General features: G+C 47.2%; 2 protein-coding genes across 11 annotated transcripts in view; both read left to right on the plus strand.

Moving 5' to 3' along the window:
* The window catches only part of Ehbp1 (EH domain binding protein 1), a 265866-nt gene extending 252799 nt beyond the window's left edge, over positions 1 to 13067 (plus strand). For all 9 annotated transcript variants that reach the window (XM_045137250.1, XM_045137248.1, XM_045137249.1 and 6 more), the window contains 4 exons: positions 4221 to 4320; positions 5338 to 5411; positions 11695 to 11809; positions 12020 to 13067. In XM_045137250.1, the coding sequence (XP_044993185.1) occupies positions 4221 to 4320; positions 5338 to 5411; positions 11695 to 11809; positions 12020 to 12110 (380 nt within the window). In that variant the 3' untranslated portion in view covers positions 12111 to 13067. The remainder of the gene's footprint in view (positions 1 to 4220; positions 4321 to 5337; positions 5412 to 11694; positions 11810 to 12019) is intronic.
* Positions 13068 to 16548: 3481 nt separating this feature from the next.
* Otx1 (orthodenticle homeobox 1) lies at positions 16549 to 24351 on the plus strand. Of its 2 annotated transcripts, none has more exons than XM_045137621.1 (5): positions 16549 to 16570; positions 17785 to 17854; positions 19501 to 19705; positions 20567 to 20718; positions 22109 to 24351. In XM_045137621.1, exons 3-5 carry the CDS (start codon positions 19609 to 19611, stop codon positions 22913 to 22915), a joined length of 1056 nt encoding a protein of 351 aa, XP_044993556.1. In that variant the 5' UTR covers positions 16549 to 16570; positions 17785 to 17854; positions 19501 to 19608; the 3' UTR covers positions 22916 to 24351. The 2 variants fall into 2 exon arrangements, with proteins under 2 accessions (XP_044993556.1, XP_004660147.1); XM_004660090.2 differs by lacking the exon at positions 16549 to 16570 and adding an exon at positions 17267 to 17348.
* Positions 24352 to 24524: the final 173 nt, after the last annotated feature.

Raw genomic sequence — 24524 nt, forward strand, 5'->3', positions numbered from 1 at the left:
TAATTACAAAAGAAAGGTTTTCTCTATTCCCATTTTTCCCAGACCCATTCCCACTTTTCAATAAATAATTTTACTCATGTTCATCTTAGCATTGTTGTGTCCATCACTCTCTAGGGCGACTTTTGAGTCATGTCAACAGCAAGCCTGTCAGAGGGCTTCAGGACATGGAGTGGACAGAAGAGAGGGCTCAGGAAGGAGGGCAGCTGTACGGTGTGACCCATCGATGGGGCACCTTACAGCTCATGCTTCCTCCTTACTGCAGGGTGGCTAATTGATTTTCTAAGGATACCACTCTCTGCTCTGTGGAATCATGCTTATAAAAGTAACTCGCTGTGTTTTATCCCATTTTACAAAATACACTGAATGTACCTTAAAAAATAAATATACCTTTGTGTTCTAAGAGCCAGCTTGAGCCAAATGTCTATAAGTAGTTAAGATAGTCATGCATTACCTAAAATAACAATGCCTTTAAAGGCTCTTAGCAATGAAATGTTATGGGTAATTTTTTTTTAATACTAAACTGTGGGTTGGGAATGTAGAACAGTGGTGGAGTACTTGCTTGCCACGTCCAAGACCCTGGATTTGAATCTTAGCACTGTAAAAAGGCAAATAAAATCTGATTAATAATTTCAGGTCTGTGACATCATCCTTATTTCAGTCATACTACTTGTGAAAAACAATGAAAACCACATAATCCTTAGAGGAGCTAATGAATTTCTGAAAGAAATCATAGTGTCACTTTTAAAACTTTTAAACCTTTTTTCTTCAGGAGTTGGGTTGCTCTGGTTAATGAACATGTATTCAGCATTTATCATGCATACACTAGAGTGTTGCATACCCTGCTTTCTAATATGTGGATGTCACAACCTGTGTGAAAGGAAGGATGACATGAAATAATATTTACGGACCGTTATTTTTTTCCTACTATTATCTTTAGCTTTATTTACTATCTTCCACAACTCATACTCCAGTTACAGTAAGCAATTAAAAGAAAAAAAAAACTGATGTTAAGAGATTTGTGATGTCAGAAAAAAATGTTGCATTGCTAGAGGCAATAAAAGAAAACCGAATTCTGTAAGAAAGCAAAGTAAAAAATTATATACATATAATTTTCTATGTTACTAGAGATGGTGTTAATGCTAAGGTGAAAATCACTTTGTTTTCGTGATTTTCTTATAATACAATTGTAGTATATGTGAGGTCTATCTTGAACATTTCAGGTCATGTAAATGAAAACAATTCAAGATTTACAAAACTTTCATTATTGACTCTAAGGTGACAAAATGTAGTTGCGATTACAAATTGAAAATAATTTTGAAAGAGAAGTAGTTACTAGGCAAGGTTAAACAAGATTAAATGATTTATGGCCATTTTATAATATAATGACAGTCTTCATTTTAAGCTACAATGTAAAGTGCTTTATTCAGAGATTAGGTATTGTGGCAGAAGCTAAAACTGCCCTTTTTTATAACAGTGCCAGAATACAACCTCTTTTTCTTTTTGCACTAACAAGACTGCTTTACCACCACAGCCCACTCTAAGTAATTAAATCAACCCTTTGTACTTACCGTATTCTCCTCTAGTGACGGCACTAGATCTGATTATATGCTTCATGCATATTCAAAGTACCGCACTGACAGCTCTTTAATGAGCTCTTACTTAATCAGTATGAACAATGTTCATCTTGTTCTTTTTTTCCTCGTGCATTAGAACTAGGAACAGTTGGGAAAAATGAAACATCCAGCATTCATTTGAAAAATATATTGTACTTTGAAAAGTGTCTAAGCTGAGGAAGTTGCATTCTGCCCTTTAAAAGTCTGATGGACAAATTGGATTACTAGTATTGGATTAAATAACAAATGGTTAAAGGAGAAATGAGAAAAGCTCACTGTGATCACAGGCCTTAATATTTTTTTGTTACTTATAAAGCTAAAGGGGTCTTTAACCAGTTATTAAAGTCAAGATTAATTTGTAATGGTTCAACTTACTGGCTTTTAAAAAGCTTTTTAAATTTAAGAAATTTTAAATCCCTATAAACAATATATTAGAACAAGCTTTAATTTTTATTACTAAGCCAAGTACAAATTTCAGTCATTGCCTGCTACCTCAGATAACAATTCAGTGATACAGAATCGGTTTAGTTGATTTCAGTTAATTTAAATAAGCTATGTAGTGATGTGTCATGTGTCTTAAAATATTTGTTAGGCCTTTAGAAATATGAGGTTCTTTTATTATTAGTCATTTCCTAACAATTAAGGGAGGATACTTACCTAGAAATCATAGGCATGAGTTAAACTGAAAATAACATAGCACCACATCAATATTACAGTCAAGGAGGCAGTGTTCCATTGAAGAAAATGATGCTAATTTAGAAGTAGGCTAGTTGATTCTAGTTCTGCCTGAAAGCCTCAATTATAGGTTAAGTTAAACTCAAAACAAAGTTTTAATATGTCTATATTTTTAGAAGCCATTTGAGTTATGAACACAGGACTTATTAGATCCTTAATCAGAGAATAAAATATCATAAATCTACACCTATTAATATTGCACACATGTGTCATTTCACTGATCAAAAAGCTTTCACTAGGGTACAATTGGCCTTTTTCCAAATCGCAAGCTTTTTCTCAGCTTTTTCTCTTTACTCTTTCTTCTTTTGTTGCTACCCAGGGATTTGTGCCTATCGCAGCCTGTATCACATGACCAGTGTCAAGACATCACATGGTCCAAAGTGAATACAAAACCAGCTACCCTGAAGGAGATTAAAAATACTGTAAAATAAGAAAGACTTTTGTTTAACCTCTAAAAGAATCTGTCTTGTTGGCTTCGCACCATTCAGTTTTAACAACACTTAATGGAGGCACCTATGGTCACTGTCCTCCCTAATGATGGAACAACAGATAGCTATTTTACAAGCATGCTCTGAAATTTATGTGTGATCTTTTGCATACAAATCAGCTTTTTGCGTTAGAGTTTAAATTTTTCCTTTAAATTTTTGTTAATTTGGAAATAGCCAAATTAATTATGGCATGCCCAAAATTTATGTAAGTATTAAAATATCTAAGACAGCATGATAAAATATATCATGTCATTTATATAACATCTCACTGAAGTTAAAAGAAAACGTGTATGTGTTTGATAAATGTATGTGTTTGTGGTTTGCAAAGCAATATGCTGACTGTGCTAAAGGAGGGAAGTGAGGCAGGTAAGGTAAAAGAAGACATGATTTTTTTTGTGCCATTATACCTCTTTATAATTGTCTGACTGTTTTTAAATAGACCATCCATTTTCAAACTTTAAAAGGTACTACCTCACTTTAAAAGAAAATAAAATTTAGGGGATGGTCTTAGCAGTGATACATAACTTTTTATTAGATATTTATGTTAAACCTACAGATGCTGTGCAAGAGTTGAACCAAGAATATTAAATAATGATTTAGCAAAGCAAGGTGTAATTCAGGAGAGAAAGGAAAGTATAATTAGGGCCTGTATGCTCTACAAGAACAGCATCAACAGTGTCCCAGCCTTTGTGAGGGGCAGGGTGGAGGGAGAAGGAGAGTGGAATAGGTAAGTGGTATGGTAACTTGTAACTGCCTCCTGCTCATAGTCCCTTATCCACACTGCTTGATTCTTTCTTGAATGAAATATGTTAAACATCGTTTTCATTGTCATTTGTTTTTGTTTTGTTTTATTTTTTTCACAGAGTGCTGTAGGTATTTTTTGTAGTCTTGTCATTTACAATGAACGTAAGAACTTGTAAGTGGTTTATCTTACTGGACTGATGAGTTCCAGGGTGGCATATACACATATGTTATTTTATTTTCCATTAGGAAAATAAGAAAAAGTAAGTTGTTACAAGTAAAAGCTTTCACACAGTCTCTGGACTTCTCTGATCTTCCTCCTAGTATTACAATTCTCATAATGATTTTTTTCAATTTTTTTTTTTAAATCATGACCATATGTCTGTCAGCACCGAGCTCCTCGTTGAAACATAATAGCAAGTCAGCCTCTGGGGAGGATTTAAAAGGTGGAACATTTTGTTTACAGTACTTAGTGTTAATATAATCTACAAGTATGTTCAGGGGGACTAAAATATACTTACTGAATAATACCAGCTTTAAAAGATTGGCTTCTGAGTTTTTGATGTCTACGAACAAGTTGTGTGCTAAACTGTGCTTTGGCCTGCAAATGTTCTGTAATTCTGCTACTCTCTATGAACTGTAGGAAGGAACACTGAAGAAGAGGAATCTATGATGCAGGAGTGGTTTATGCTAGTGAATAAGAAAAATGCCTTGATAAGGAGGATGAACCAGCTCTCTCTTTTGTAAGTACTCATGGTGACACCTGTTTTCATAAAACACGGATCAATCTTGGGCTTTCTGTTGTTACCTGCTTTGAGGCTTCATATTTATGTAAGTTAATTTTTTTCCATGCATTAGAAACCTAGTAAATAACAGATTTCATCTATTCAGTAAGAATTTGTACATGGAGTGATAAAGACCAAAGAAAAGTGTTTATGATTTTTCAAAAGTCAAGGAATAGGAAAAATCTTTGTATTTAATTAAAAAAAAATTACTCATGCAGAAGAGAGAGGAGAAGCCACTAGGAAAAATTGAAGTTTATTGGAGAATAAATTCTATGCTAAACAAAATAAAATTTGGTTAAGAAATTAATGACTTCACATTAAGCCTAGTATGAGTGTACTAATTAAGTGGGGACTAGGCCCAATGTAAATAAACATTCTTAATCTGCAGCAGCATTTAGCTCACCAGAGAACTTCCTGCTCACTCAGGTTCTGCTCCCGAGCAGTTTGTACCCTGTGCCCCCACATGGGGGAAGGGCTCAGTTGACCATGTTTACTTCAATGAAAAACTGTGATTTCGTCATTTCTACCTTGCCCAAACTCCATAAAAGAGTCATGATAAAGCACAAAACTTACCCAGACCCTTTCATTTGTGTATTAACTTTGCACTGGTAATACTGTGATGCTTCTTATATTCTTTTCATATGGACTTTTGAAGACAGGTGTTTACTGTGAACGATGACAAACATTTAAATAGATCCCTATTTTCTCACCTAGCACAAGAAACGTTAAAGAATGGGGCTGCTTATCCTTTAATTAAAATATACCTCTGTGCCATGCACTGCAGGAAAACAGTAAATAGCCCCAGTAAATACTCAATTGAGGAAGATTTTAGGTTTATATATCATTTGTTTAGAGTGGCTTAATGTTAAGTAGAAAAGCCAGTTGTGAGTCCTAAATCAATGTAACCTAAAGGTTCTTTTAAGTGTTTAATGATTTAGTAATTAGCATATTGATGAACTTTTGCAACTTGCCTAGGGAAAAAGAGCAGGACTTAGAGCGAAGGTATGAGCTGCTGAACCGGGACCTGCGGGCCATGCTGGCCGTGGAAGGTAAGAAAAGGGGGCGAGCTTTGTGAAATCTCACTTGGCAAAGAGACTAAGCAGTGGAATACACACCTGGCTCTACTAAGTGTGATCTACCAGCTACCTGCGACATGCAAATAAATGCCTTGGAGGAGCCCAGTTCAGATAGATAAATCACTATCCATGCAGTTAAGAACAAAGTGACCTTAACTTGTGCTTCGGTAAGAGTAAATTTCCATAAAACATAAACTATAAAGGGTTCATTGATTTCTTTATTTTTATTTTTTTGGTTTTTTGACGTAGGGTCTCGCTGTAGCCCAGGCTGACCTGGAATTCACTACGGAGTCTCAGGGTGGCCTTGAACTCACGGCAATCCTCCTACCTCTGCCTCCCGAGTGCTGGGATTAAAGGCGTGTGTCACCATGCCCAGCCTGGGTTAATTGATTTTAATTACATTTTACTTACATGTAATTAAATGTTGCTTCCACTGAGGAGTTTTAGAAAAGACTCTGATTTTTCACCTTTATATTCTAAATTCCACAGTAGTATTTCATTGATACCAGTATTGGAATATGTCACACACCAGTCGACTACACTACTGTAGTTCTGTTCTGTTGTTTTGTTTTGTTTCCCGAGACAAACTCATCTTGCTCTTTATCCCAGTCTAGTCTGGAACTCACTATGTAGGCCAGGCTGGACTTGAACTCATGGTAATCTTCCTACTACTGGGATTACAGGTGTGTGGCTCTACATCTGTCTTGTACTATTGACTTCTAAGACTCAAATTCCTGTTAAGCGAAAATCTAGGCAAGAAGAAAAACCACTTGCACACTTTCCATAATTTGAATAAATTGCATTGGAATCCTATGCATGGTTCATAATATCAGTAAACAACAGCTAGTTTAATTATAGCATTCAATACATAGGATTTTTTAAAGTTCCTAGGTATTTTGTAATACTTTTTTCCTTATATCTCTTAGTTGAAAATGTCATGTAGTTCAAAGATTTCTGCTAAAAGCTAATCCTTGGAGCTCTGTAAAATGGATCTTTTGTCTAATCAATGCAAATTGATTTTCCTATTCTATATTGACCTCTTAACCTGCCCACTGTCCATGGTAATTTCATTCTTCACCTGATAAAGTACCCGATCCATAATAAGTCAATTCTAATTAGTTCAGAAACTAGAAATTTAAGTTTGTAAGGAAAAGCTAAGTGAAGTCTTATATTCTTAAAATATCTTAAATAATATTACTAAGAAATAAAATATAGCCTATTTATTTGTGACCTTATATGTTACAGAAGCTTTATTTTCAGTTACATTTACACCTGTAATCTCATTGATAAATATCACTGATAACACTTCTATATCATTGAGATAGTTGATTTACTTTAAAAGGCTTTAATTTGCTGCATTCTTTCAAATGACTATCAAAGTTTATCATGTATTATTAATAACTATCAAATTTGTCAAGGTAGCTTTTTTAAGTTTTGTGAATTTGCCACTGAAATAAAGTGCGCAAGTACACTAGATGGTATTTTTCCTTGTATATAATGATTCTAGTGATAGTATAATTTTTTACAGATATTAGAAAACTAAATAGTTGAAAAGTTGATACAACCAATACTCTTTGGGATGTGTGTATAATATATGTGTGTATCACTCATCATACAATATATTCTTCATAGATTAATTGTGTATTATACTCACTATAGTGTTTAAAAATACAGCTTAATACTGTATAAAGAGGGCCTTAACATACATAAAAGATCCTAGTTTCCTAGATCATTCTATCCCTATATATAGACTTACAGCCTCGAATAATCTGCTATTATATCTGCCTGACGTTTTAATACACATAGAGGAGCACAGTAGAAGACATATGTTAAATGACTTGATGCACCTAGTAGTCTTTCAAGTTATCATGTTTCTCCCTCTCTCCTTCCCTCCCTTCCCATTCCTCTCTCCTTCCACCACCCCCACACAAACACTTTAAATTACATTGTCCCGTATGTGACTGTGCCTCAAATCTCTGTGTCAGCTTCCATTAAAGGAGAAAAGAGTCCTGAGGAAAGGAGCAGCCTGTTGACTGCAAATAGAGACACTTTCGTGCAGAGACTGCTGTCTCAGTAGCCTGGGCTGGCCATGGGCAGGGCTGCCCTAGCATGGGGCTTCTCCTTGTGGAGCTCAGCTTTGTGAAGACAGTGTCCTCGGAGCCGGCCCCAGCGTACACACATGTGCACTCAGTAGGCTTTTCAAGTGTGAAAACACACACATGGACAATACTAATTGGCTTTGTTTTGCTTTCCTTTGTTTGAAAGTTTATTCCCCTTTCCAGAGCTCATCCTTTTGGTAGCAATTGGATGGTTTTAAACTAAAATATTTTCAAGTACATCTGCTGCTGAAAGCATCCACCAAGTAAAAAGCATAGACTATTAATAGCTGTAGCAAACGGAAGGAAATATTAACAGCTGGGTTTGAGAAAGGGGGGAAGAATTCCACAATCAGTGTCCTGTCTTTTACTTTTCTCCTGAGGGGTTTTCATAGCAGGAGTTTCACTCTACTGAACGAAGTTGTAGGTTCCCTCAAGCTAACAGTCATCTTTTAGATACTTTCCCTATAGTTTTTGTTGTTGTTGTTGTTGTTATTGTGTTCCAGATTATTTAATGCTCCCTTAGGAAAGATAAATTCATTTTTGCACACATTGCGGCGGGCTCTTAGAAAGTGGTGTGTTCATTTTCTGCACAAGAAATGGATCTTCTCTCGGATTTTGTACATCTTGATTTATTCTTGGCTTAGAGTTTGAAGTGGGTACTCTTCTAAAAGGATTTATGCATAGGTTCACTATTTTTGTAGTTATGGTTTATATGATAAGCTTTTTATATTTAAAATCAATATGTAATCCTGTGGAGGAGCTTATCCCCTCAAACCCCATTTGTAAATCTATTTTAGCTTTGTTACACAGCACAGCCACAGTCTTCCATAGATTGATTAGGTACAGCGGTGGAACCCTATCAAATGGCCTGTTCTGATGATGACGCAAACTCTTTCAGGATTGCTAGTTGACTGGAACTAAAGATAAGACTTGACTGCAGTCCCCCAATGCGCTCTTTACAAAACTGGTGTTAATTTTCATCAAAGTGCCAGGTTTATTTACAGTGACAAGGTTGAAGGTTTACTACCAGAACTTTAGATGCTAGTAACGTGTTTATAGGTATTTTCTTGCCTTTTTTTGGTCAAGGTAGTTATTAACTTCAGCAAATACATTGAATCAGGAAATGAGTAATTGGCTCTACCTATAAAAAAAAAAAAGAATTGTTTTTTTTTCTTTAAATTAACAAAACAGCTCATTGCAGATGGATATAAACAGAATCTCTTTATTTCAACACTTTGGCTCAAATGCAGCATCAAAACATAATCCTATTTGTTCTGAGAGGATATGGCTTTTGTAGCAAAAGTACGCTGGAATCTTTAAATTAATCAGAACCCACATTGCAGTCTGTCCGAGCTGTAGTCAGTGCAGCTAGCCAGCTTGCTGTGCTTGGCATGGATGTGAGTAACCCTTTCTGAAAATGCTAACAGGTAACATGCTACCTTCCATGCAGATTTTTAAAACATGACATATCGAGATGAATCTATTTATTAGGGTTTTTTTAAATTTAGCCTTGAGCATAGAGATGTAAATCTTGATTAATTTTAAGTGTAATATTATTTGTAAGTGATCAAAGTGGTTTGCTTAATTTTTCAAATTAGCATTTGAATATATGTGTGCATATATACTTTATTCCCACTATGAGAAAGCCAATACAAAGTCAAGTCTAGTTTTACTCATATAAAAATCTATTTACCACACATAAGGTATTTGCTCTATATGTGACTAAGATTTTATAATGTTGAGTTTAGTAACATAGCCAACAAGGGGAAAAACTCCAAATTTATGCTAGAGTATTTTAAATTCTTTTATCTATTAGATAAAAATTACCTCCATATTTTTAGTTTTAAAGTGTTTTTTCTAGTTATAAATAATGTCACTTTTGAGATAGGAAAAACTTTGAGATTAAAAATATTATTCTATACTTAAAGAATTAGAAAAGTTTTCTCTTTCGTTCATATTGTTAAAGTTCTTTCTAATTTTTCCAACATGAAAGAAATCCTGGTATGTAAGATAACTAATTAATGCCTGAGAGGTGACTCGTCAAGTTCAGAGCAATAATTTAATATAAAGATTATGCTTTTTTGTTTCTAAATGTCATTTTTCTTCTTGGCCAAAATTTTTAGTTTTCTATGTAAATGATTTTCTAAATATTTTCTAGTTGTGAAATTATCAAAGTATTTTGGAAGTAAAGAATTACACATCCAAAGCTTATCATCAGAAAGATTTCTGTGGTTGGAAATTAAATAATATTCATCAAAACTATTAATTTAATTATAAATTTAAGTTGTGATTTTCATGAATTTAGTAGTATCTTTCCTGGGTTAATCTCTCTGGAATTATGATTACGTAAAATAAGCCTGACTTAAAAACAAGAATTAGTTGAGAAAAATTTCCAGTATTCCTGAGGCCTTAGTTTCATTTCAGACCAAAGCAAAAATGATAAATGTGGGTTCTCTTCCATTTTTCTTATTATTACAATTTCTGCATTTAGACGAAGCTTTCCATAAATTCCCTTGTTCCTATCCATGATGTTCGCTTTCTACATGAGAATGTAATAATAATCAGTTATTTAATGTTTTGTGGGTTTTATATGCGATTTGGATAATTAACATGGCATATTCCCTATATGTGTGTTTTTGTGTTCGAGCTCATAATGAAAGCAACAGTGAGAAAACAACTGAGTAAACTTCTAGCTGCTCGCAGCTATTCCAGCCTCTATGGCATGATGATGCATCTCATCTTTAATTTGTAAATACAAGATACTATTCCCTGTTGCACCGGGTGCTTTCATAAGGCTGCTGAGCAGTTAGCTGTCTTGAATAAATTTTGCTTTGGAGGGGGTTGGGGGGATTTGAACCAGCACATTCTTGTGTGGCTTCTGAAGATTCACATGGTAACCAGCGGTGAGCATTGTTAGGTTTATCTGAATAAGCACCAGCCATGTGAGTTTTAACATGATTGCCCAGGGCCATGGAGAGAGGAGAGACTCCCCCCCACCCCCAAAGGATTGCACTCCTGTGTTTTTTGGAAATTTTTGTTGGGTAGAGGGGGCTATAAGAGTCAGTGGCCAGCTCCCCCGCACACACACACCCCAAAGCTGGTGTCCTGTTTCTCTCCAGGCCCTCATTTGTTCTGCTATCTGCCTCATCATCTCCGTCTTTTCTTCATTGTTTACCTTCCTAATGAGGGGGGCGGGGTAGACTGAAGCTTGATTGACAGCTACAAGCCCTTACTGTCTGGCCAGAGAGCAGTTGGCTTTGGTTTCAAAAGTGTGTAAAATGTTAGATTTCGGTCCTATTTTTATTAAATGAAACTTCTGCTCTTCTTAAATTATCATACCATCAAAGGATAGGGTACATATTATTGGGACCTAAACTCTTCATAAAATGGCCCCTACCCATGAAAAAGGCACTACCCGTCGGATTTTTCCGACCTTTAACTTGGGGTTTCAAAAAAAAAAAAAAAGAAATATATAAATATATATATATGTAATTTTTTTTTCCTTTGCAAAAGTACTTTGATTTGAAACCACCCAGCAAATGTGTCCAAGAGAGAACTGGCTGCGATGCTATCGAGAGCTGCAGTGTAATATTGCAGAGCAAATTTATTTTTTTTTTTACTTCAAAGAAAAATGCTAATTAGCCGATTCACTACTTTTAAAGTTATTGTGAAGCATATGGCGCCCAGTGTGAGATACATCCAACTGCTAAAATAGAGCTAGGAGGAAATTAGTGAAGAATGGGCTGTTTGGGGTAAGAGTGGGGGTGGGGAGGAGGGTAGGCTCTGAGGCAGATTCTCCAGCCCTTTCAGGATGATTTTCTCAGCCCCCTCGGCTTCCCCGCCCCCTCATTTACCCACTCCCCCGGCCCCAGCCCCGGGGCCAGCCCCCCGCCCCTCCCCCAGGCCGGGATTCAGGTGCGCTCCTCCGACCCGGGCCGCCCCCCGCCCAGGCTCTGCAGCCCCCGTCCGCGGCCCGCGTCTGGAAAGCAGGGTCTCCGGGTTGGGTCCCTCGCCACGACAGCCAGACAGCCCCAGGAAAGCCTGGCTAGTGGCCCCACGAACCCGGCTTGCTGGGAAACACCCGCATGCTCGCTGGAAAAGGCGGGAAGGGGAGGGCAGAGGCCGTGCCGCGGGTGACTCGCCCCCTGCCCCCGCAGACTGGCAGAAGACCGAGGCCCAGAAGCGGCGGGAGCAGCTGCTCCTGGATGAGCTGGTGGCCCTGGTGAACAAGCGAGACGCGCTGGTCAGGGACCTCGATGCCCAGGAGAAGCAGTGAGTGGGCCCTGGGCTGGGGTCCAGGTGAAGCCACCTCCAGACTGGCCGAGAAGTTTGTGGAAAGTTCGGTCCAGAGATGGGCGGGGGGCTGCGGCCCTGGGGCTCCTTCCCCATTGCTGCTCAGGGTCCAAATACCAGGGGGGAAAGGGACTGCTGTCATCTCCATGAAGAAAAATAATTTTTATTTCCTGTTTGTCTGACATCCAGGGCGGAAGAAGAAGATGAGCATTTGGAGCGAACTCTGGAGCAAAACAAAGGCAAGATGGCCAAGAAAGAGGAGAAATGTGCTCTTCAGTAGCCTTCAGACCTCTCTGCCCCAACATTTCAGTCCTAGGTCCTCAGACCAGAACCAGTCAGACTCGTTGATTTAAAACTTTGTTTTTTTTTTTTTTACATTTTGTTTGGCTGGACTGTACCTGTACCACCAACAACCCCTTTCCTCCTTCCAAATAATGTAAAGAACTCCAAAATAGCTTTGTTTAAGGAAATTTTTTTTTGAGAGTTAATCATCACATCATTTTTTAAAAACCACATGAACTAGATTTGCACAGACATCTTGGGAGTGATTGGTATTGAAGATGCTCAAGAAACTTCAAAAAAAGGGAAAAAAGTGTTTCCCTCATTTTTTTTTTTTTGATGGGAAGAAAATTGGAAACATTTTTGTTGTCATTGTTGGTAACTAGCGTAGTGGTGGGTGGGGTGGGGGGCAAAAACGGGATAAGAAAATTGTCACAGTTTTCTCCAGTCCTACCATATGTAACACCTTGTTACCTAAATTTAGTCGTTAGACCCTACTCATCCTACTTACAGACTGCTTTCTATTTACAAGTGAGGTCTTCAGTTCTTTCGCATTTCACTGTAAGAATAATAGAGTTCCCCTTGGCTTTCCTCAGATGATGGCCTGAGACAAGCCCTGTAGTTTCAAAGGTGAACTGTGAGGACGGGACTAATTGACTTGCTGCAGTTTACAGTTTTATCAACTGATACGCGCCATCTTTTCTCTGAAAATTATTTATTACATCTTGCTTGGTTCCTCCTTCCTGTCGTGTCTCAACATTGGCTCAAAGAATGTTGTTAATATTTATTCTGTGTTGATAAATATCTGTCTTGCCACTATGAGTAAATCTCCCCAATTAATATTTTCTCTCTAGCATAGCACTGTTTTTTTTTTTGTGAAAATGGTTATCTGTTTATTTATTACAATACTGAGTCATATATAAATTTTCAATAAAAGCAGAAACTTTCTTACCTTAAACACTGCTGCTACTTTTCTTGAAGTAAAAAAGGTGTGTGGGAGTTTGTGTATCCGTAAGTTTTCATGTGGGCCAAGGTCCTCTCGAACACGGGGCAAGGACCCTGGACCGAATTTGGAGCTGAGTAAGTTCACTCATCCCTGCGGAGCCCTGCTGACACCGGAATGCAAATTGATAAGTAATTAGTCAGGTTCTTAAGGAGTGTAAACTATCATCTTTTGGAAAGGGTTCTCCCTGTGATGGATTTGACGAAATTTGTGGTTCCACACCCCGGGGGAGGGGGGTATACCACTATCGTGATGAAGCGTCCACATTTTTAATTGTTACAATTTTGCAGTTGTGTGGGGGAGAACTGTCTTCCCACAACCAGTTCGTCTGTAGGTACCGAAGTTAAAGGAAGAGGGTTCTTGCTGGGGCAAGTGGACTGGGGGAGGAGCGTGTGCAGATATGTGTGGATGAGATGAAGGGAAGGATTTGTAGGCCACATTGGAGTAAAAACTGGCCATTCGGTGCATTCCCCTTATTGGGATGTCCAAACAAAGAGAGCTCTTTCAACAAGTCCGCAAACTTTACACTGCAGCCTCGACCTCACCCACACACCGGGCGCACACTTCCTTCCGCGAGTACGCTGCCCGTCCAATGGCAAAGTGAAAACTTGCTCTAGTGGACGTCCTTCGTGGCGAGGTTTTTGTTTGTTTTTTTTCTTTTCCTTATTGCAACTGGAACTAAATGAAATCGGGTATTTTGGGCCTCTTTCTTCAAAGAGGAAAACAGCAAGTTGCTGCTTTCTGGGCTAAATCCAGACTCCTCCTGGACCCGGGGTTAAGTGGCGCACGCAGCCATCTTCAGGTTCCGGAGCCCCGAAGCTTACTGGAGGCGGTCCGCAGTACCCGACCGCACCTCTCGCTGCATTCCAGAAACCCCACATTTGCTGGGGGTGACGAGGGCCCCGGGCTCCCCAGCCTCGTGCGGTTTGCGCTGGGGCCGCTCCGCAGCACCCGAACGCCCCTCAGTGGCCGTGGAGCGCGGCTCCCTGCGACGGGCCACTGCTCGGTGCCCAGTGCTGGCCGCGGGGCACAGTGGGGGGGGGGGAGGGCTCAGTCTCCCCAGAGCAGACATGAACCCAAACCCCGAGAACCCCAGAGATCCTGAGAACCCGCGCGCCATGGCATCCATCAGAGACTTCTGGGAGCCGTGGCCCGCCTGGCTGGCTGGGGCACCCTGCCCGGGACTGCCACGCTCTGGCCAGCCCCTGGCCACAAACGCTCCGCTGACGATCCAAACCCTTCCGAGGCTGGCCAGGTCTTGAGGTCACCTGGATTCCGGATTCCAGGTCAGCGGGGCCCAGGTCCCTCGCCTCCACCCCCTCCCGGCGCGTGGGCCTTAAACTGGGGCAGCCCCCCTCCCCCAACGCTGCCCCACTTTTCCCTCCCCGAGCCACAGCCGGCGGCTGGAACCGTGGCGGCTGCTGGACCGACGTCCCCCACCTGGACATTTGCCTAGCGACGGCCTCCTCAATCCTCCGCGCCGAATTCAAGAAACTTTTATCTCAGTCTCCCTCCCTTCTCCACTCCTCTCCTCCGCTCCAATCTCTCTCACTCTCTCTCCCTCTCCCTCTCTCTCCTCTCTTTTCTTCTCTTAATCCCGAGGTTTTATGGGCTGAGCATTAAGAAAATTCGCCCGCAATTTGGGATTAGATAAATAGTCTCATTAGGGGTGGAGGGAATCCTTGCTACTTGATACCTCGCGGCTTTAACCCCGACACGGGTTGGCAAGCGTCTGGAACCGTGAGCGAGGGACTCCAGCGCGCCGGGCCTTGGGGACCACGCCGGGCACATTCCAGCGCGCGCGGCCACCCCTCGCCTGGCCTAACCCGGGCCCGCTTCCGAGGCTGCCCTTGGGCCGGCCCGGAGGAGGAGGAGGCCGGAGTTGGCTAGAGATGGGAGGGCAGGGGGATCCCCGAGGTCCCATGGCAGGCCAGGCACTCTGGACCCCCCAGCCTGGCCACGGCGCAGCCCGGGACGCCCGCGCGGTCCTGCCCGCCAAACCCGTGCGCCTCAGCCCGCGCCTTTTTCCCTCAAGCCCGGGGCCGGGTGTATTTCGTTTCTTTTCTTTAAACCTCAACAAGATCTCCACGGCTCCAAAGCGGTGTTTTGTTTTGTTTTGTTTTGTTTTACTCGTGGTGGCGACCCGCAAGAGCCTAAGGTGTGTCCTAGCCTGGGCCAGTACTGCGCCCTGTGCTGTTTCTTTTCCTCTTTAAAGGAGCTCTCTCTCTCTCCCTCCCTCCCTCCCTGTCTCTCTCCCCTCTCATTTTTCCTCCTCTCCGTTCTTTCATCCAGCTTTCTCTTTCTTTCCCTTTTGTGAATGGGCCGCGGTGCCTTTGTTCTGGGAGAAGCGCCCATGTCGCTGACTTTTGTGAACCAGAGAAAGATCCTTGTAAAACCTCCTTTTCTCCTTCGTACTCCCCCACGCACACACCCCTCCTTCCCTGCCCCTTTGATTAGATGTTCCCTCATCGTTCAAAAAAAAAAAATGTAATTTCGTTGGTCTGGCGGCCACTTTCTTTGAACATTAGCTCGCTTTCAGCTCCAACTTCAATTAGAAGGAGTTGATTTTGAGGGATCAACAAAAGAGCCGACCAAAGCCTTATTAAAGGTCCTAAGAAGATCTCTCGGGTCCTTTGAGAAGCAGTTAAGGAAACAGTGTGCCCTCCATCATATTCTGTTACCGTATTTTATTCGGACTCCAAAGGAAAGTGTCGCTTGGGGGAGGGGGGAAGGACTTTGATGAGCGGCGGTCGCGGCCCCTTTTCACTCAGCGGGCTCCCCCTTCTTCTGGTCGCCCCCGCCGCCCGGTCAGGTCCCGGGTGCCGAGCGCGGCCCGGGGCGGCGCGGCTGCTCCGCACTGCGGTGCGCACGGCGGCTCCGGGACCGGCTCGCGCGCGCACGCCGCGCTCTCGTTCAAACTTTTCCCAGTGAGGATGGGGAAGATGCGGACAGGAAGCGGGGATTCCTAGAAGGGGCGTTAAGTCAATCCCTAATGTTTCTGTACGGTGTACCATTGAGAAAAAGAAAAGAATGGCATAGTTAAGTGTTGGGCCGAAACCCCCCCCCCTTTTTTTTTTTTTTTGCGCTTTGGAAAATCCACACGGGTAGACGTGTTGGGCAAGTTTATAGGACTGGGAGACAGGGTTTTCCAGTACGAACTATCCGGGGAAAATCGCTTCCAGGCGGCTCCTCTCGTACCTGGAATAATACGCCGAGGAGCGGGGGGTGTGGTGGTGGTCTGGGGCCACAAGTTTTCACTAGGCTGTCCCTAGTAGATGGAGACGTGGGAAGGGACGGGGAGTGTGGAAACGAAAGTTTCTTTCGACTGAGAAGTGGGACTTCTATGTGTGCGTGGAGGATCTGGGCTAAACCGTCTCAGCAGCAGCTTTGAAGACTTGCAGACAGCTTTTGTGGGGGGGGGGGTCGTCACCGGGAACCCTGGAGACGTCGGGGAGCTGGTAAGTGACGGTGGCATCTCCCCCGCCGCTGCTCGTTCCCGGGACCCCGGGGAGGAACTGCTCTCTCCCGCGCTGGGCCAGTGGCCGGAGCCGGCACCCGCCGCCCGCGGCCTCCTCCGCCTCCTCCGCCGCCGGCGCGGGGGCGCAGAGCAAGGAGGGAACCGCGAGGGCGCGCGGTGCCCGAGGAGGGCCAGGGGCCGGTGCGCTCGTAGCCCGCCGCCCCGGAACCGCCGCGCCCACACCCTGGCCCCGAAGCCAGGTGGCTCGCGGAAGAGGAGAAAGAACCGGTTACCCAGCACCTTTTTTTTTTTTTCTTTTTGCCACTCCTTCGGGAGCGCCAAGAGGGCAAAAGAAGGGCGGAGACCCCCCCCCCCACAATCACCACCACCAGGCATGCCTCAGGAACCCCCATGGCTCCCCTCCGCGGCCGGGACTGCACAGCTCTCGGTTCACCCTCTTCGACTCGTTCCGAGCGGAATTTTGCCATCCGTGCCCGGGGACTTAGCGCGCCACCGGGGCGGGGTGGGCAGGCGGGGAGGGCGGGGTATAGTGGGCGGAGGGGGGCGGGGGCGCGCCGAGGTAACCGGGGCTCCGAGCTGCCATTGCCCGGCTCCCTGTCACTCAGCTCGCGCCGGGCCCCCTATTGGCGGCCTCTCCCCGTTACGCACTTGCCTCGCGTTCACATACCCGGGGAGGGCAGTAAGAAAGGTGATCAATCTTCATCAGGCTACATTTCCAATCACCTAAACAACTGAGCAAGACAAGCCACTCCGACAAGGTAAATCGCTTGATTTATTTAGTTTGCCGAGTGACTCTCCAGGACTCTTCCTCCAGGCCCCAAGGGCCTCCGCACTGCACCCAGAGAGTGCAGAGGCGACCTCGAGCCACCTCCCAACTCTGGCCCGCGCATCTTCCTCCCACTTGGCGCTCCCCAACACCACCCCCACTCCCACCCCACCCCCGGCCGTATCTCGGGCGAGGCAGCGTCCTGGTGGCGGTGGCGGTGGGGGGGGGCGTGGGTTGGGGAACGTATGGGACTTTGCAAACAAAGTATCTGTGCAATAAAGTGAAACGCCAAGGAGCACGCACAAAGCTACTTTAAAAAAAGAAAGAAAGAAAGAAAGAGATGGGGGAGGTGGGAAGTTGGGGGGGGGGGGCGCTGAGGGTCCGAGACCATCCGCGAGAGGTAACTCCCGTGCACCTCTGTTTTGCAGGTTGGCTGCCCCGCGGGTCTCGCTGCCTCGGCGCGAGGTAGATGGTGAGCGGCCCCCGGGCTGCGGGCAGGTAAGGAGGAGGCAGCCGCGGGGCCTGGGCCTCCCCTTCCCAACTGAAACCCACCGCCGATCGCCGGGCCCAGGGCAGGTGGGCGGGGCAGGAGGGGGAGGGAGAGGCCTGGTTCTCCTCTCGGGGCGCCCGGGACCCCAGACCGCTAGGCCGGGCCCCGGCGCCCCCTCCCCCGCCTCCTCCGAACTGCTGCTAAGTTAGGAGAAAAGTCTTTGGGCAACTCCTCGCTGCGCCCCAGCAGAACCGCCTCGGCTCCAGTCCTGGTTCCCCGAGGCCCCGGAGTCCTGACTGTTTACCTTTTGGGTCCTCCTTCCCCTAACCCCGTAGTCGATGTCGTAGGTCCCCCCAAGGACTGGAACGTAGTTGCGAGTGGGGGCTGGGATGGGGAGCTGCTTTTAGCTCCGACTTCTCGGCGTGAATTCCCCAGACTAGGTTCCTGGCTTGTTTGACAGAATTCCCGCCAAGCGGGGTGTAGCTTACAAGTGCCTCGGTGGTCCCGGTCCCACTCCCCAGAGCCCCCCACCCCCACCCACACCACCACCACCTTGTGCCAGAGGGTAGGGAGCGCCAGGGGTTCAGAGCCATAGCCTGGCCCTTCCAGCTCTGGGGTGCAAGAGGCTTGCTTTGCAGCTCGAGGCCTAGCTCTCTGTTCTCTATCTGGTTCTGGGGCCTTGGGGGTCAGGCTGGTGTGATGGAAAGAACCCCACGCGGCCCTCTCACTCAGGTCCCCCCCCGCAAATGCTCAAGACCCTTTGGGGGCACTGGACTGGTCACGCTCTATCGAATCAGGATAGGACTCGGGTTGTGTGCGCTGGGACTTGGTAGAAATCCGGAGGCCCCGGCTCCGGGAAGAAAGGCGGGTGGGCGCTTGGAGGCACCCCAGACCTGGGGCGGCATCTTGGAATCTCCACTGCTAACCCCGGTGCTTTCGGTTCTCTGGCTGCCTTTGAGGGGGGGGGGGGGCTCCTGCGGCCTTACGGGCTGCAGTGTCCGGGTGCAGAGGTGGGATTCCGGGTCAGCCACCGCTTAGCGCCGGGGCCCAGGGTTTTGGAAAGGTGATTCGTGGGTTTTGAGGTAGGGGAGCAACCCTGGAGATCTTTGAAGGGACAGACATATCCTGAGTGGGCAAAACGTGCCCAAGCCAGCCTTCCGCACTGCCTCGCCTTAGCCCTCTGCAATGTCTACCTTTTTGCGCCGCTTTCACAAACACTGGAAACAAAATGAAACAACCTCTCATGCTCTGGGCGGCCCTACTGTCCGTGTGCCAAGTGAACATTTGCTTGAGCAATTTGCTTCCCCCGAACTTAAATTTTGACTACACTTGGGATTTTGCACACTCTGCGGTTCCGGCTCTCACCTCCCCAGCCTGTAAACGCCTTTAACTCCTCTCTCCTTTCGACACTCTATGCGTCTTTGGCCCATGTCAAGGAACGTGGGGACACTCCAGGAAAAGTTTACTTTTCCAAAAAAAAAAAAAAAAAAGCGATCTCTGAGCTAAGACTTTGGAGGAATGAAATTCCTTAGGTTGACTGCCCAGTGCAGTTCCCTAGCTGGGAAACCCCCCCCCCCCACCTCAACCTCTTCCCACCCCAGGCTTAGAAGAGCTGGGCGCTGAAGTAATTTCCATGTGTCTCCTGTCTCCCTAGGCCAAACCCCAGACACAACAGCTTGAAGAACTTTGCTGTGGGAGCTCCGAACTGCTCCTAGCCCCAGGCCCCCTGGATTCGTCGGGGCACCTCCACCCGGCTGTTAGCATGATGTCTTACCTCAAACAACCCCCCTATGGCATGAATGGCCTGGGCCTAGCCGGGCCAGCCATGGACCTCCTTCACCCCTCGGTGGGCTACCCCGGTAAGCACTGGCCTTTTACCTTCATCCCCAGGCTGTGTTGAATGTTGGGCTTCCCGGTCTGTCAAATTTGAGCCCACATTGTTGCTAGACAGGCCCAGGGAGATGGATGCACGGTCCCTGGTGGCTTCCACCTACCTCAGGCAGACAGGTTGGAGTAGCTCCATGGCAAAGTGGGCCGGTGCTTGGGAACATTAAAGTGTGACTTTTGAGCGGGTCTCTTGTGGTCCCATCTCCTTCACGTAGTGCGTTTACCCACGGGATTTGTTTTCCCGTGACTGCCACTGGATTTTATCAATCTGTCTTCCATTCCCCGCAGTGAATGACCCATCTGGATACTGGCTAGGCCAAACTTCCCTTACTGGGCCTGCCTGGTGGCACTGGAGAAGGGGAGATTTACTCTCCCTAAATCAGAGTGACCTCTAGACCAGTAACCTATACCAAGTGTTGTGGTGGGGTGGCAGATGATTCCAGCTTAGGTCCTGGGTTCCTTAGCCCCGTATGAACTGTTTTCCAGGTTGTGTGTCTCTGTGCACCTCATCTCTGCTCCTACCCCTCAGCCGGTGTGGGTGTAGGTGTGGGGAGGAGGGGAGATGGTATGGTTTTCTTGTTTGACGTCTCAGAGGCCCAGAGGAAAGGCCCTAAAGTTTGAGACAGAAGCCCCTTGTGGGGCACACGCACTGTGTCCCACCTGTGGCCTTCAGGCCTGGCCCTCCAGGGAAGTGTCTTTTGCTCAGTGCGCGGCCTTTGCTCTAGCCCTGATGGGGTTCTGGGCCTGCCAGAGGACCAGCCTGAGGCCTCTGGCTCCGGCCCCGCGCCCGGCCACCGCTGCTGACTCTAGGCGCCCCGCGTGTCGCCCCGCAGCCACCCCGCGGAAGCAGCGGCGGGAGCGCACCACCTTCACGCGCTCGCAGCTGGACGTGCTCGAGGCGCTTTTCGCCAAGACTCGCTACCCGGACATCTTCATGCGCGAGGAGGTGGCGCTCAAGATCAACCTGCCGGAGTCCAGAGTCCAGGTGCGCGCTGCTGGGGGCCTCTAGGGCGAGGGTTGGGGACGTTAGGGCCTGGAAAGGTCGGGGAGGGTGGGGGGGGTGGTCTGGTGTAGGGAAGGGCTTATGGACCGGACTGCCCCTCTCCAACTCCCCCTAGCGCTGGGCGCCAGACAGGAAAAGGGGAGGAAATTAAAGGAAATGGAGAAAAGCCCAGTGCCTCCTCCCTCCCTCCCCGCGCCGAGCGCCTTCCACGCTGAAAGTCGTTTTTGGAGGATTGCGGGCAGAAGAGCTACGGCTCCCACAATTGATCTTGCTTTTTTTCGGCCACCCCAAAACTTGGCACTTTTTCTAGCGAGGCCCGGATTCTGCTTTTGCCCCTGGTCTCGCTGGACGTGCCAGAGTGGAAGTTGGTGGGAGCTTGGCATTGTCTGGGAATATCCAGTGGTGTCCGTGAGGTGTTAAGTTTTCTCCACCCGAGTGCAAAAATCCAGCTGCCGGCCTTACCATGTCTTTTGTTTATTTTTATTTTTATTGAGGCGAAAGAGCTCCGAAAGTATAGCTCGGATTCTAACTCAGAACTTTCCTTAAGGGTGTTTTTGTCTCGCCTTCTTTCTCCGAAGGCTCGAGAAGGGAGCAAGAACGAAATGCCATGTGCCAGGGGTGGAGGCCCTCCAAGAGGAGTGAGAACTTTTATTACTTAACCATTCCATTTGGTTCCCCACCCGGAGCTCCCCACCCCCCCCAAAAAAATTACCCAACGAAATCTCACCCAGGCTTCCTTCTCGTGAAGCCCCACGTAGTGGAGTACGGCCTCCTTGGGCCTCGCAGGCCATCTGTCCCACCCAGACATTCACCCTGCCCAACTCCAGCCTCCAGGACGCCGCCTCAGTGCCACCGCTCGCTCGGGCCCTAGACTTGGTGACTGCCCCCCACTCCGGTGCTCTGTGTGTCCCCGCTGTTTCCCTGAGCTCTGTGCGTGGAAAGCAGGGCCTCCAAACATACTCGGGGGCTGTTGGGGAAGCAGCCAGCCGCAACAGTTTAGAGAGAGATGGCTGAACTTCTGGCTGGACAGATGCAAACGGTCCGCCCCTCGGGGGCGCAGAGTGGTGCTGAGCGTGGGGAGGTGCGCATCCCTCCTCCTCTGGAGGCAGCTGACTCCGGGGGGGGGGGCTTTGCGCAAAATGATGGGGGAGGAGGAGGGTGCCCGAGCTGGGGGCGCTGCACGTGCTGGGAGGGGGAGGGGAGGGAGAGGGGGCGCGGGCTCGGGAGTGGAAGAGGCTCGGACTCCCGGGGACTTGAGATCCGGGGCGGGACGCCGGAGTCTGGAGGGGCTCCGCTGGCGCCCACCGCCCTGACCCGTTGTGTCCTCCCTCACACACACCCCCCTCCCCTCCCCTGCCCGGCTCAACCTCAGGTCTGGTTCAAGAACCGCCGCGCCAAGTGCCGCCAGCAGCAGCAGAGCGGGAACGGGACGAAGAGCCGGCCGGTGAAGAAGAAGTCGTCTCCGGTGCGCGAGAGCTCCAGCTCCGAGAGCAGCGGTCAGTTCACGCCGCCCGCCGTGTCCAGCTCGGCCTCTTCGTCGAGCTCGGCGTCCAGCGCCTCCGCCAACCCCGCGGCGGCTGCGGGCCTGGGCGGGAATCCGGCCGTGGCCGCCGCGTCCGCCCTGAGCACCCCTGCCGCCTCGTCCATCTGGAGCCCGGCCTCCATCTCCCCCGGATCAGCGCCGGCCTCCGTGTCCATGCCCGAGCCGCTGGCCGCGCCGACCAACGCTTCGTGCATGCAGCGCTCCGTGGCCGCAGGGGCCGCCACCGCCGCTTCGTACCCCATGTCCTACGGCCAGGGCGGCAGCTACGGCCAAGGATACCCTGCGCCCTCCTCCTCCTACTTCGGCGGCGTGGACTGCAGCACGTATTTGGCACCCATGCATTCGCATCACCACCCTCACCAGCTCAGCCCCATTGCGCCCTCCTCCATGGCGGGCCACCACCATCACCCGCACACGCACCATCCGCTGAGCCAGTCTTCGGGCCACCACCACCACCACCACCATCACCACCACCAAGGGTACGGTGGCTCTGGCCTGGCCTTCAATTCGGCCGACTGCTTGGATTATAAGGAGCCCGGCCCTGCCGCCGCTTCCTCTGCCTGGAAACTGAACTTCAACTCCCCCGACTGTCTGGACTACAAGGACCAAACCTCTTGGCGGTTCCAGGTCTTGTGAGCCCAGAAGTCAGAAGAGGAGTAGAAAACGCCAACTACCTTGCGCCCCTCCTTTGGTCCCCATCCTGTTGCTGCTGCTGCTGCTGCGCCACCCGCCTTTGCTTCGGCTTCTCCAAAACTGAAATTTTCACTCCCCAAAAGACGCCCATTGCCTGCCCGGCTGCTCCCATCCTTGTGGCATTTGCTTGGGGTGGGGAGGGGCCTGGGCAAACTCTCCCCTTGCCTGGATGGAGGGCCGGCCGGGCTTTGCCACAGGTTTCCTACAGGGTAGTGTACGCTCTTCCCCTCGGCCCTGAACCCAACTCCTTAAGTCACCTCTCCCAGTCTTTCTGGACAGCTGTTACGCACCTGGAGCCTTCGGAGGCTCGTCGCTCTGACCCTCTCTGTTTGAGCTCACCACTTTTATTTATTCTTTATGGACACCGGCGTCACTGACTGAAGGGTGTCTGCCCTTTAGAGTGTGCCCACACACTATTCTAAGTCAAAACAACCAGTTTCTTCCAGCAGACTGTCGCCTCTTCTCTCGTCCTCAATCAAGCCACCATCTGCAGGCCAGAGCCAGAGCTCCCAGCCTCTCCAGAGGTGGCGCTGGGTCAGGCCAGCAGAAGGGAGTGTACCCCAGCCTCTCTTGCTTGTCCCCTGCCCTGTGCTGGTTCCAGCTTCCGCCCTGGCGGGAATGCTGTACATAGTTGGTCCGTTCCAGGGACCAGTTAAAACTTTTTAGTTGCTGTCGGTTGAACTGAGCATATCTTGTCTTAGCGTCCAAGATACAGAATTTTAAGATATATACACATGCATATATATACACACACACACATATATATATATAACAAAAGCAAAAAATCTTTTCCCTTTGTTCTGCCTCTCGTTCTCAAATGATGGCTCTTTTTATTTTTCAGTTGTTATAAAGCTGTCCTGCCCTCTTCACCTCTTCTCCCTCTGTATTTATTAGAGAAAACAGATTGGTTCCAGGAAGCTGGGCGCGGACGATCAGGAAACAGCTAAGTCACGGTATCTGGGTGGGGGCTTGCCTGGGTAGGGGGGGGTGCAGGAATGAGGTCTAAGCATAGCGTCTAAATTCTGGCTTACAGACCCCCCCCAACAAACAAAATACAACAAAAGAGGTGAAATTACAGCATTATGGAAAACAAATCCAGTCCCCAAGTCCCAGTTCCAATTCCTCTATTGGCTTCTCAGTTTAAAACTTCCCCGTTTTGTCTAGTGAGTTTTTAGTGAACCTTCAATTCTCCAAAATCTATGGAGAACACCTGGTGTATCCATTTTGGTTTTGGCCACTTGGTCCAGTAGGTGGGAAAGTAACTTGTAAATTTGATTTGTCCGGTTGTGAAGATCACAAATTACTTGTTGAAATGTAAGGCAGTCCTTCTCCTCTTCCTCCTTATCGACATTATTTCCCGAAAATAAAAGCAAATTATGAACGGCATGTCACTGTTGCTCTGATTCCAGCCTCAGCTTCTCTGGTCTCGGGGCAGGGTACTCACAGGGAGGGAAACTGTATTAACAACCTGCGAATCAATGATTTAAGTGAAGCTGGGGCCCAAAAAGAATGAGGTGGGCAGTCATGGCAAGAGGAGCCCCCAAAATGTTCC

The sequence above is a fragment of the Jaculus jaculus genome, chromosome 18 (assembly GCF_020740685.1).
Source record: "Jaculus jaculus isolate mJacJac1 chromosome 18, mJacJac1.mat.Y.cur, whole genome shotgun sequence".
Taxonomy (NCBI): domain Eukaryota; kingdom Metazoa; phylum Chordata; class Mammalia; order Rodentia; family Dipodidae; genus Jaculus; species Jaculus jaculus.